Below are 13013 nucleotides of genomic sequence, written 5' to 3'. Positions count from 1 at the left end.
CCTGATTAGCATTAATTCAATAAATGCTCTTTACTTCAAAAGAATGCTTTGGACACGTGCTACTACTTGCATTGTTTATATATGGTACTGTAGAAACCTAACATTTGGAAGAAAAATGTAAGATGATGATTTGATAAGATTACTCAGAAATAATTAGGTGGGTGTGTAGGCTACTAAATGTATTTGATTTTAATCTCTAATTAAAAAGTTGGATTTTTAATTGTTTTTGTGATGCAATAGTTCTTACTTCATTATAGCTTTGTAAATAAGGGCCAAATTCTGTCTGTTCACTCTGCCCAAATACAGAAAAATGTGTTCATATGAAACAATATTCTCCTCAAAGTCAGTGACAGACTGTCTCTGTAGTTCCTTCTGGGGGATTATTCTAAGATTTTGGAGCAAATACATCTTTGTGCCCTTGTACACCTTAAATTGGGAATGCAAATGGTGGCTAGCCTTGAACGGCTATCTCTATGCATTCTTTTGGGTGATGGTAGATACAAATATCTTGTAGGATATGGCACTGCCACAAGCATAGTGGGTTCTTTCCTGTCGATGCTCTCTGATTTGGAGGTCTGCTGGATGAGGTTTGGAATTAGTTGGAAGTTACAGTGAAGGTATCTGGCTGCGGAGCTACAGGTGTGAATTCAAGCCTTGCTCCATTCTGCTGCTCCAGTGTTCACATAGTTTTGCCAAAATAGTGTACTTGGTTATTTGGGCTAGGTAATTAAGAGACAAGCAGATGCAGTAGCTAAGGACAACTGTACAATTCCTTGGATAAGTGAGTTATAGTGTTTAAGCACACTAGACTGGTTGCCTTTCTCAGTTTAGGAAGACTCTGACTAGTTCATGGTTGGCAAACCCAGACTTCTCTGGAGATACTCAAAACCTGCCTGGATGTGTTCCTGTGTGACCTACTCTACTCAATCCTGCTCTGGCAGCAGGATTGGACTAGATGATCTTTCAATGTCCCTTCCAACACCTAACATTCTGTGATTTCTTCTAGCATCTGGAGCTGGGGCATCTATTGGAAACTGACAGCAGCAACAGCATATGTGGAACTGCATGGTACTGAATGTGTAACTCCCTCAACTTGCTTTTCTAGATAACCATTTTGAATACCAGCATTTAGTAAAGGATTGGTTAAAAGATAAATATTCCATGCATTTTTGTTGAAAGCTTATTCTTCTGTGCAGACTTTTCTATAGTCTTTTGAATGGCAGCTACAACCTCATCTACTGACATGAGCTCCCAAGTTTCTTTTATTTTGTTAGTTTACAAATGTTCAATGTATTAATGGGGATGGGGAGGGGAAACAAAAAGAAGTTATTCTTCTCCACAGATGAGTGCAGCTCCGTTGTGGCTTATGGGAGGGACTTGGGGTTCATTATTTTTTCTGGTTTTGTCACTGCCATCTAAATCAATCACTGCACTAACTGGGGAAGTGACATCTGGCAGCAGTATAGCAAAAGATTCTCTCTCAGTTTTAAGTGTATAGAGCATGAAATCAGTTCTTGTAAAATGGTATAATAAATTAACAAAAGTTTCTCTAATTGTTACAGAAAATAACACAGTAGCAGAAAGGGATTTTATTTGTCCTATAGAAAATGAAAGCAATATAGAGGAGGTGGTTCAATCTTTTTCAGGTGCTTTAACAGAAGAAAAAAGTAAGAAAAAGACTGGGAGAGGGCTTGTAACAGAAAGGACTCAGCTAATGCTGAGTAGACTTGTACAGTGCAGAGTATGTTGCAAGAATCTTAGATGTTTGCATTCAGCAGTGGTGCCATCACAGCACTCTTGTATATACACTTTAAAATATCATGTGAAAGCCATCTCTATTGAGAACATACATTTCAAGTGGCTTGCAAGATACAGGCTCTCAAGAGAATGAACCATTTTCTCAGGCATTGTATCAGTTGCATAGAGAACATTATATTAGAATGCTAACAATGCTATTCCTTTTCTCACTTCAAACTGCTTGTGAATGCAGTTTTCTTGCTCTGCCTTCAGCCAAATGTGTTCCAAAGTAGTTTTAAAAGTTATGGTACACATTAAACTTCATTGAAACAGTTTGCAATACGCTTTCATCCTATGCATTCTCCTATTCAACTTGGAATATGTTCAAAATCATGGGTGCTAGAGAAAGTTATGTGGAGCAGAATTTGAAGTGGGTTTCCTCCTACGGCGTCAGATCTCAGTAAAACACGTATGTCCACTGCACACTCATGTCCAGTGGGTGCATCCATTCCTTTGACTTTGTGTGAACTGCATCTGAAAATGTTTGCAGTGGGCTTTGAAAGTATTTGTGATCCTGTGTTTAAGTCAAGGAAGACAGGATCTTACCCAAAATATAAACAACCTTTTTGTTTAATGAATTCTGTTTGATCTATTAAAGCATAATTGTTGTGAAGATAAAGCCTTGAAGGGAATATTAATATGTACTTAGATCATTACAGAATGATCTTTCTCTTATATTACACCTAGTCTGAAAAATAAAATTACAGAAAGAACTGAAGAATACTGCTCTGAAAATCTTTACTTCTGAAAAAGACCTCAGAACCCTCCACTGGAACCTAAAATAGAGCTTATGCTGCATATTGAATGATCTTTTGGTCACAAAGGCCATACTTTTGAATAGGTGACTGTGCTGAAAACATAATTCTGTTTACTGGGAACAGTTTTATAGCCACAGGGTATGATTAGGAAAAGGACTGAGCTGATAAACACGTATTCATCACATATTGGATTTGGCTTCCCCCTCCCCACCTTAGTGTTTGGTGTTTGTTTGGGTTCCTTTTACCTATGCCACCTTGCAAGAGGCTACAATGTAAATTATGAAAAGAATGTCTGCAATAAAAAATACTGTTTCTAGAGAGATAGGTTGTTTTCATGTATTTCAGAATTTGTTTGTGGGTTTTTTAGATGTTAATAGTATAAACTTAAAACTAGAATAATGTGGAACTGGAATAGGTACAATCAATTTTTTCCCCCCCCCCCCCCTCCATGTTTTAGAAGGGTTCATCACAGAAGGGTCTGAATGATGATTCAATGATGATTCCATGAGACTGGAATCCTTGGAGATTTATGGTACATAAATGCCTTTACTGATTAGCAGCCTTTATTAAGTGGAATTTTTCACATAAACCTTTAATATTAGGTGATTGTAAACACTCCAGTAGGATAGTAATGGAATTACTCATCTCCCTAGATAGACTTTTTTCCCCTATTTTGGATGTCTTGCTGTTAATTAAAACCAAATGTAATAGCTAAAGATACTGTTCTTAAAAAAGAAGTGTTCTTAATTATTACAAGTGCTGTTTGGGGCCATTGTTCCTGTTATAGTCTGTATCATCTGTTTGACTTCTGTTTGGAAGTGAACTCATCTACTTCATGTGTATTTCAGCCCAACTATTTCAGATTTGATCACTTCACACTAATGTGTTTATCCAGAGCAGAATGTAGTTTTTCAGTGAAAGCATGCAATAAAACTAGCAGTGCAGACATATTTTGGATAGGAAGACAACTACTGGTTTCTGTCTTCTTTTCCCTTTAGTTGCAATTACACTGGCAGAGGATATATTGCCAGAAGTGACCCAGGGTAACTAAGGATAGGCTTTCATTTCATTGTTCCAATTGTACAGGAAACAAGTACAGTCTAAGACTCCCTCTCAAGGCAGAAAGCTATGTAGAAAATACCTCTTCTTTGGTAGGCATTTACCTAAAGTCATCACATTGCATGGATTCACAAGATAATGGTAGCAAGAGGATTATGTGGACTATAAAGAGCTGTCCTGCTGTTAAATTGTGTGAACATGAAAATTCTGATCATTTATGAAAAAGCACTACCACAAGCATTTTGAGTCATGTGACATTACATTTAGACATTAGCAGGAGGTTTTTCTAGAAAGAGTATTTTCTTTCCAGGTAAAATTCCATGTAAAGGAAACCACTGAAGAATCAGTGCAGAGTAATAAGCAATACATTAATGAAGATGCTAATATTTTCATAGAGAAGCTTAGCTTCTTGTGATGTACAGGGTTGTGAAGGTGAAGACAGCAAATGCTGTTGAGAAAGAAAATTGTTGGAAAGGTCAAGTAAACCCTCTGGATCTATAAAAATGCTTCTCCATTAGTGATGCTGAGGTATCTGTAAGGTAAGGCAGGCTAGGTTGACCTGGGTGGTGTTTTTTTCTCAGGTTTGATCTCTGTGTAAACCCAAGCTAAGCGATAGTCTCAGTAGGTCACAGTGTCCTGTAAAATTCACAGTGTCCTGTAAAATTCACTTTTTGATCAAGTGGAAATGCAAATTTTTGATCCTGAGCACAATTTCAGTACATTATTGTAGTAGTTGAAAAGTTTGCACAGCCTGGGTCAGAGCAAAGCACTGCTGAGGCTGTTCGTCACACCTGCTTGGTGTCATTTACATGCTTCATCAAGCATGGAACCACGTCAAGCCAATAGCTGTGTAAAAATGCTTTAAGAATCTACTGCATCATTGGAGAAAGAAGGGATGGATATATCCTCACTGTCAAGTGGACTTTGTTTTGTGCATGAGGAAGATTTGAGTTTGAATATTCATGGGGGCTGTTTTTTGTGGGTTTTTTGTTTTGTTTTAAATAACTGCTCAGAATGTAGGAGCTACTAAAGGAATGCTTTATAATTGAAAAGATCTAACAAATGACACTAAAGAGTAGTTTGGAGTATCCAATAGCATGATTAGTGTGAACAAATAGCACTGGCTCTGCAGAGTGTGGATTTTTTGCACCTGGGCATGCCGTGGTCTGTTCACTATTTAGAACTCAAGTGGAGTAATGAGAATTTCCTGCTTGTTTTGGATGAAGGCTCTAGTTATGGGAAGTATGAAGTCAAAACCAGTACCAGGTGCTAGAATTCGGTACTCCTTACAACTTTGAGTCACACATCTGTCTCTTTCCTATGCTTGCAGCAGAACAGGTCTGTGCTGCCCTTCATTGAGGTCTGGGGGGGTGGGGGGGGGGAGGAGGAGGGATATCAGTGCAACCATAACGTTTTCATCTGACAAACAGCTACAGGTGGAGACTACACAGGAGTACTCACGTAATAAACATACAGTACAGAAGTATTTGGGGTAATACATCCTTTTCTTTAGGAGAACAAGAAAATCAATGATATTGCTGATAAAAATACCATTGCTTTCAAACTTTTTTTTTTTTAATTAAAGTTGTAAGGTTTTTTCCAAAGCAGTTGTTTTCATCATGTGTTGTATATAGCTTTTATCTTAGAATGAGTTTCTGTGAACTGGCTACAATGCTCAGACTAAAAAATCTTACAGTAGACTACTTAGCTGTCAAAAGAAGGATATACTTTTTTATCTTGCAGACATTTTATTAGTCTTGAGTTTGTTGGTTGTTTTTTTTTTAGTTCAAAGAATTGATATGATATTTGTATGCAACAGTATACATGTAGTATATATGTAGTATCTTCTTTGTGGCACCACGTTTTGTAACTGTGTGAGTACATAGATAACAAATTACTGGGAGCAATATTCTCACTGACTTACAGTATTAGTGCTGAACAAATGATTTAGCAAATAGCTTAACTGAAAGAAGGTAAGCTTGGGGTCTGCCATCTTCAGCTGTGGGTTAAATTCAGGAAATTATTTTTATCCTCATCTCCATCTTCTTCTGAAAAGAGATAGAAATAAAGTAGTAAAAAATCACACTGAGAATTTCAAAAGGAAGTGTTTTGGAATTTATGCCAGCTTTTCTGAAATTACTAAGATCAGGTCAGAAAACTTTTAATTCCTGCACAACATCTAACAATTAATTGTTGCACTTACTTAAGATTTATTGCAAGTACAAAACCATTCACGTGCGTGCGATCTGCATGAGCACAGTTTAGCTGACTACTTGTGCTTGTGGCTTTTATCATATTTAGAAATATCTAAATGTCTTAATGATTAAACATTTATGAGTAAATCTCCTCTGAAAGTCAAAACCACTGGACTTCAGAAAGTAGACTGTTACAAAGGGAATCAGAGAAAAATCCAGTGAGCTTAACTCTGTGTTGTCTGGCATCTCTATACTTCAGAAACCGATGCCAGCGTTTTTCGCTGTCCTGCTCAACAATTTTCAGATTTCTTTATCTTTTCCTCTTAAGATGTTTTCTTAAGTATAGCCTGGAAGATACCAATAACAAAAAAAGAGAAATCCATAGATGATGAAAGGATTTTCCTGATCTTAGTAGTTAACATAATAGTTTGAAAAGAAAAGAATTTACAAGTACTTGTTCAAATGCGCTACGTAGAGAGTGAATAAAATAAACAGCAAGATGTGTTGTGATAGGGACTCAGATGATCAAAGGGAACTACTGAATAGGCATAGTTATTCTTTCAGATAAAATAAGGAAGTAATTCCTTTGAGAGTTTTTGTGATCATTTCTGTTGGAAAACTTTGTATGCATTACTCAGAAATTCAATGAAGAGAAAAGCAATACAGCCTAGATAATAGGGTCAGCTTTGAGCATGAGGTGGCATGTGGACATGGCTTGAGCTATTTCTCCAAATCATTTGAATGGAAATATTGGATTAGTTAACCTCGTGTCAGGTCTGTTAGTTAAATAAACCCTCCAACTGTTCCTGACTGAAGGATGCATAGTCGTGGCTGAAAGATGCTGCTGCTTTTCATTAGAATTTTGTCAAATATATCCTGCTAACATAATGATTTTAAAATAAAATGGTTTATTCGATGGAAAGGATAACAAGCAGAAAATTCACAGCCCTTTCTTTTCACAGGGTGTTTCAGCCCAGTAGGAAATCCTCTTAGCCGAACACTATTGGGTAGACTACAGACGGTAAGGAATTCTATTTTTGCATTTTTGGAAATTGATTTTTTAACTATAAAATGCCATCATTCAGAATTTCTCATTGGAGAAAGGAGTTTTTTGGGTTTTCTTGTTGTTGGGTTTTTTTTTATCCTGCCTTTATTCAGGTATCTTCAAGCAAATTCTCCACATGGGCGAATAAGCTTGTGCTGCAGCCAGCTGGTGGCAACTTCAGATATCTACAAATTAAAAGCTTTTTACTTCTTTCATTAATTGCTTGTTGATGTCTTAGAAATAAATAAACTGAATTCACAGTCCTCTGGGTTTTATTATTACTAACAATACAGACATTGATAAGTAGGTAGAGAAAGCTGTGATAGTAACTTGAATCCTATTTGCAGCACCATGTTTTCATTCTTTACTCATACTTCACCTTTTTGCAACAAGCGAAATCATAGCCATCCTCTCTTTACTTAATTACTTATCTGCTAAATGTTGATGGGAAACTGCTAGTAATTATTAAGGTTGTTCCTTCCTTTCTGATATGCTGATCACCATAATAAAAATCCAACAGAATGTGTAAATGCCATTAATTCTAACACTACACGTGATAAACCTGGATTAACCAAAAAAACAAGTGGAGAGGCTAGGCACAGAATAACAAGTGGTGCTTCAGAATACTGAATGTAGTGTGGCTCTAGAAAGATGGGCCTGTTTTACTAGAGATATTAATCCTCCTACACCCATGGACAGAACGCCATGATTTAATATCCTGTCTTAATTGCATGCTAATAGTAATCTTCCAGAAATTGACATAAATTAGCTTGGATCATTTATAGGTGTTTTACAGTTTGGATTTGAGGTTTTGGGTTGGGTTGATTTAGGGATTCTTATTTTTAACCTACCTTGTTAAGCAGAATCTGTTTGTGTAAGTCTCATAAGATACATAGGGTCACCACGAAATTGTGAAACAATGTGTTGCTGTTTTGTTAGGAGCCAAATGATTCTTGGCATTTTAATTTCTTTTTGCTGTCAACATGTAACTTTTAAGAAAAAGCATAAATTGTTCAATCAGTATTTTAGTGTTCTCCATCACAGGAAGCTCTATAAACACATACAGGATCAACTGTTTTGAAAAAAGGCTCCAGAGCAGCAATTTTTATTCTATTTATTTTTTTTTCCTGAGAAGGTTAAATTCAGGTTTTGAACAGTTTTGTAATTTTTTTTCTTTTGTATATGTTGTAAGCAGTGGTGAACTCTGTAATTTATGTCAAGAATGTAACATGCTTACAAACAACAAAACAGTTGAAGAGATTTTAAATCATTTGAGGAGCTGGAATATTTCATGTGCTTCTGAATTGATTTTTTTTTTGGTGTCTTTTTTCCTTCTTCTGTGTTTTTTGGTGTTTTTTTTTTGTTGGGTTTTGGTTTTGGTTTTTATCCCTGTAGGGTTTACTAAAGCAGCTGTGTTTGCATTTCTGTTTTCTGTTTGTGCATTGCAAGTTTCAATAAAGTGCAGCCTGGAACAGTTTTGTTTTCTTTTCTTTTCTTTCCTCTAGGCAGATTATGGATTCCCATGCTCATTAAATATTGAAGGGCTGTAATCAAATAAAGATTGTAGTCATCTGAAGCCTAAGGAAGTAACTTTACAGTATCTACAGACAGATTAATTGAGACCAACGAAGAGTACATTATTCTTAGCAATTAATATGTTTTTGAATAATTTTAATTTAGCTATTAATTCTGGCCTTGGACTTCTGTTTCCTGTAGACTAAATTTATCACTTAGGTGTCCTGAGCTAGGAGTGTGTTGACAATTAATTGGATTAGAGAACAAGAACAGAAATATGATAGTGCTAACAATGTTTAATTAGTTTATGCTAAGACTCAGCTTATTTAGCATTTCATTTAAAACCTCAATTACTGGGTTAAAGTGATGGCATGACATTGGTGGGGAAGGAGAGGATAAAGTACATTTCTAACTCTTGGGTTCCTAAGGAAAAATGAAAACAATGGAGCAACTGTAAAAACTCAGACTGACTTTTTAGAATTATTGTGTTTTCAATATTTTCTCACTTGCAAGCCAGTTGTGAGTTACTTTGAGCACTGCAGGTTCATTTCATTCTTTGTCTCCTTTAAAAAAAGAAAAGGGGAAAAAAACAAACAAACAAAACATAAAACAAAACCAGCAACAACAATAAAAAAACCCAAAAGGGACCAGAACTTAGGCTATTAAACACTGAGGCACAGATCTAGTGAACAAATAAGAGAAGCTTTGACACATAATCCCTGTGTCTTCACCAGAGTGTTTGCATGAGCAGTTTCTCTTCCATTCTGGCAGATAACAGGTATAGGGAAGTGGAGTGGAGAGAAGCGATGGCACTGTGCAGCATCCAAGAGAATAATGTTTGCTGTTCTCCAGTGTCACTGAGTCTGTCACTCTGAACTGGAAAAGGAGGGAGAGTGGCTTTGGCCCTGCACACGCATACATTCGGGATGAACACAGTGTGTCTAGTCTCTGCTTAACCTTAGTCTTAGAAAAACTTACTTTTTAAGTGTAGCTATTGAGAGTTAATGACTAATTAGAAGTGAGACTTAATCTGTATGTCTGTCGTGTTACAATGAAGGATGTATTTTTATATAAGGAAGAAGCATGAGAAACCACTGGTAGCCTTAAATTTTTTCCATATCTTTTTTTTTCTTTAAACTTTGCTAATTTGGTATGTGAATTATATTTGTTCCACAGCAGAAACAAAATGCTGGGATTTTTACAGAAAAGGCAGTAATGAGTTATCACTTGTTCTTACACAGTGTTGCTCCTTCCAAGCGAAAGTATGCTTTGTAATGTCCAAATCCTTTGGCTGCTATACATCTGCATGATAAAAGCAAACCTCCGTTACCACAGTCACTGAAACTGCCCAGTTCAAAAGAAACAATAAACATTGTTTCAGTGACACTTGATACAGCAACTTATTTATCAGTTTACTCTTACCTGTAGTGCTCTCTTTTAGTGTCTTAAAACATTTTGGGGTGTTTTTGTGTGTGAGAGAGAATGTCTGTGTGTGTGTTATGAATGCCAAGGCTGTCTAAGTGGGTTAGTCATGGATAACCAGTATGGTATTCCATGATCTAGAACCTTTCATCAGCTGCTGGATCTATTTGTTATGAGGATGTTCCTTATGCTGAAAGCTCCTATCAGCTTTCTTCAACCAAAATCAGTGTGAAATGGTGTGGTAGTTTTAGGCTATGCCTTTAAAATTTAGCTTCAGATTTCAAGCAGAAAAGTAGAAAGATATAAATAAATTACTATTGGGTGTAAAAAGGAAAACAAAAGATTATTCTAAACAAATCAATTAGATAAATGTCTGGGATAGAGAATCTGTATCTTAACAATTCTTCACATTTCACTTCCATTCCCATTCCTTTTCTCTTCTCCTCTGATCTTGGCTGTGCTGCTTTGTCTGGGAGAAGATAATGCTTCTGGCTGACCTTGAGATAAGACTGCTTTCTCCCAGCTTCTCTCTCTCTCTCGGTACAAGGGGGGTTTGGGAGGTTTGGGGGGTAGGGGGTGGGCAGTGGAGCAGCTTCCACACTTGGAGGATGGTGAAGGGATCAGGCCCAGCCAGCATAGATTTAGGAAGGGTAGGTCCTGCCTGACCAACTTGATCTCCTCCTATGATCAGGTGACCCGCCTGGTGGATGTGGGGAAGGCTGTGGATGGTAGTCTCTCTGGACTTCATCAAGGCCTTTGACACCGTCCCTCTCAGCAAACTCCTGAGCAAGCTGTCAGCCCCTGGCTTGGACAGCAGCACTCTGTGCTGGGTTGGGAACTGGCTGGAAGGCTGAGCCCAGAGAGTGGTGGTGAATGGTGCCACATCATCCAGTTGGCAGACTGTCCCCCAGGGATCAGTGGTGGGTCCCACCCTGTTCAATATCTTTATTGATGATCTGGATGAGGGCATCGAGTCCATCATCAGTAAATTTGCAGATGACACGAAGCTGGAGGTAGGAGTTGATCTGTTAGAGGGTAGTAAATCTCTGCAGAGCAACCTTGACAGAAAAGAGACTGGATGGGGTGCTTGTTGCCATGGTTTAGTTGATTAGATATTGTTGGGTCATAAGTTGGACTCGATGATCTTGAAGATCTTTTCCAACCTGGTCAGTTCTGTTCTGTTCTATTCTAGTCTATTCCCTGGTCTCTTTTTGACCAGGGGGGTTTCTGTATCGTTTGCTAATTGTAAATACTGTATATTTTTTACATACTCATTGCATTGCATTGTAGAGTGTAGTTTTCACTTGTAAATACAGCTTCATTTGTTTCTAACTGAGTTAGTCTGGCTAAAGTTAATGCTGGGGGAAACTTCAATCCACCACAAATGGCAAGCATTTTCAGCAAGCGTTTTGTTCCTGTTTCTCACAGATGGTTTGCCTCCTCAGAACATGGCTATAGCCCCACATCTGTTCTGATGCAAGAAGAGGACTAACTAGTTTCCATCCTGCATTTAAAACAAAACCAACAACAACAAAACCCCCACCAACAAGCAAACAAACAAAAAAAAGGAGATCTTAATATAGTGTTAAAAGTGTTGTATTCATACACTTCAGTATGGAATCCTGAAAATGTGTCTTAATGTTGTAACACTGTTAAAAAGCTGTGTTTCTAAACTGGAAGGCCAGGGGTTTTTTTGCTGTGTGTAACTTGCTTCATAACTAGTATTTGACACTGTGTAACTCGCAGTGTAACTAGTGTTTGACGCTGAGAAATGGTGTGGTGCACCAAAGGTAGTTCTGCTGCCTGGTGGTTGCTATGTCGGTGGTAGGCTGCCCTGGCAATTCCCCAGTCCCGCTGGGGATAGGAGTATGTGCAGCCCCTGCAGAGTATCTCTTTATGAGGAGACTTTGGATTGTTGCTGCCTTAGAAGTTTAACAAAGTGTCTGAGAGCATTCAACATAGTCTCAGGATGACTCATGGATTTTAGCTTGTTATTTCCAAATAGCTGGTTCTCTTCAAGCTCTTCTTATGTTGAGTGTTTGAGAGCGCATGAATACTTTATTAAAAAGAGAGGTTGAGACACAATAATGGGGCAATATGAGTATCTGGACTAGATACCTAAATAATACTGCTAATAATTCTGATGAATCATTTTTGAGCAACAGGAGGCACTCCCATCCCACAGGCTAAGCACATTGCCTGCACAGTTCTCTTAACCTTGAGAATGGAAAATGAGAATTAGCTGAAACCTGTAAGGCAGTGCTAACTACCAGTAGACCACTGAACAAGCCACGTACTCTGCACTGCAGCTCCACCACTCTTTGTTCAAAATTTGTTTATCAAATCAGGCAGCTACACTGTTGGGTTTTTTTTTTAGTCTGTCTATGTGCATAATTACTCAGAACTCTTTAGGTGGTAGGCTTAGATGTTCTTGCAGATGATAAGAACTGAATGAGACTGTTCGCTTTTATACTTGTTAGTGTGTCTGTAACTACTGTGGCACTATTGAAACAATCTGGAGACTAGATGCAACCTCTGTGTTCAGGATAGCCAGTGATTTCTTTTCCATATGGCATAAAGCAGGCTCAGAAAAACAATGTTGCAGGGAAGAGTCTATGTTCTGGAGAATGCCATTTATTCTGCTAAAGATTGCAGTAATGATGTTCCTTGGATCAGCCACACAAATAAAGAGAAAAATAAAAGTGTATCAAAAAACCAGACCAAAATAAACAAAAAAGCTCACAGAAAATAAAAGGAGCAAGGTGTTTTCGATGTATGTGACAAAGCAAGAGGAGAGAAAGAAGTTAAAGCCAAAGGCAATTAAAGGAGGGGCTATAGATTATGAAAAAGGTGAAGTATGTTGGGCAGAAATTTTGACGTGTGAATGTTGTTTGTAAGGCTGTCCAGTGTGCTATGGGTGGAAATGTTTGCTTCACAAGGCTCACATTTGATTCTTTGAAATATTTTCATTGCTATGGAATATTTCTATTCAGTGTTGTATAGTGTGTCCTTTGACACACACAATCTAGGAGGAACTGATTTCCCTGTTTTGAAAACAGGCCTTTGAAAAAATATAACTAACACCAACAAAGGGCTTCCATCTCTTCCTAATTTGTTGTTCCTCAGCTAATTTTAATCATTTTTTTCTGGTTTAAATCTTCATTCAAATGAAGAATTCTTTGGTTTGACAGAAATCAAATTTTATAGGTACAGGCAGATCTT

The 13013-nt window shown here is 37.5% G+C and overlaps 1 protein-coding gene across 8 annotated transcripts in view; it reads left to right on the top strand.

Annotated features, from left to right (window-relative positions):
- The window catches only part of AHI1 (Abelson helper integration site 1), a 108739-nt gene that overhangs the window by 75015 nt on the left and 20711 nt on the right, over positions 1-13013 (top strand). For 7 of the 8 annotated variants that reach the window (XM_068149996.1, XM_068149971.1, XM_068149962.1 and 4 more), the window contains one exon: positions 6772-6830. In XM_068149996.1, the coding sequence (XP_068006097.1) occupies positions 6772-6830 (59 nt within the window). Of the gene's footprint in view, positions 1-6771; positions 6831-6967; positions 7122-13013 lie in introns of those variants that run through there. The other variant, XM_068150010.1, reaches the window with a different exon arrangement.

Source organism: Melanerpes formicivorus, unplaced genomic scaffold, assembly GCF_026170545.1.
Source record: "Melanerpes formicivorus ecotype bairdi unplaced genomic scaffold, bMelFor1.0.p_v2 SCAF_2, whole genome shotgun sequence".
NCBI classification, from domain to species: domain Eukaryota; kingdom Metazoa; phylum Chordata; class Aves; order Piciformes; family Picidae; genus Melanerpes; species Melanerpes formicivorus.
The sequence above is the reverse complement of the archived record's forward strand: the minus strand, read 5'-3'. Positions and strand labels throughout refer to the sequence as shown.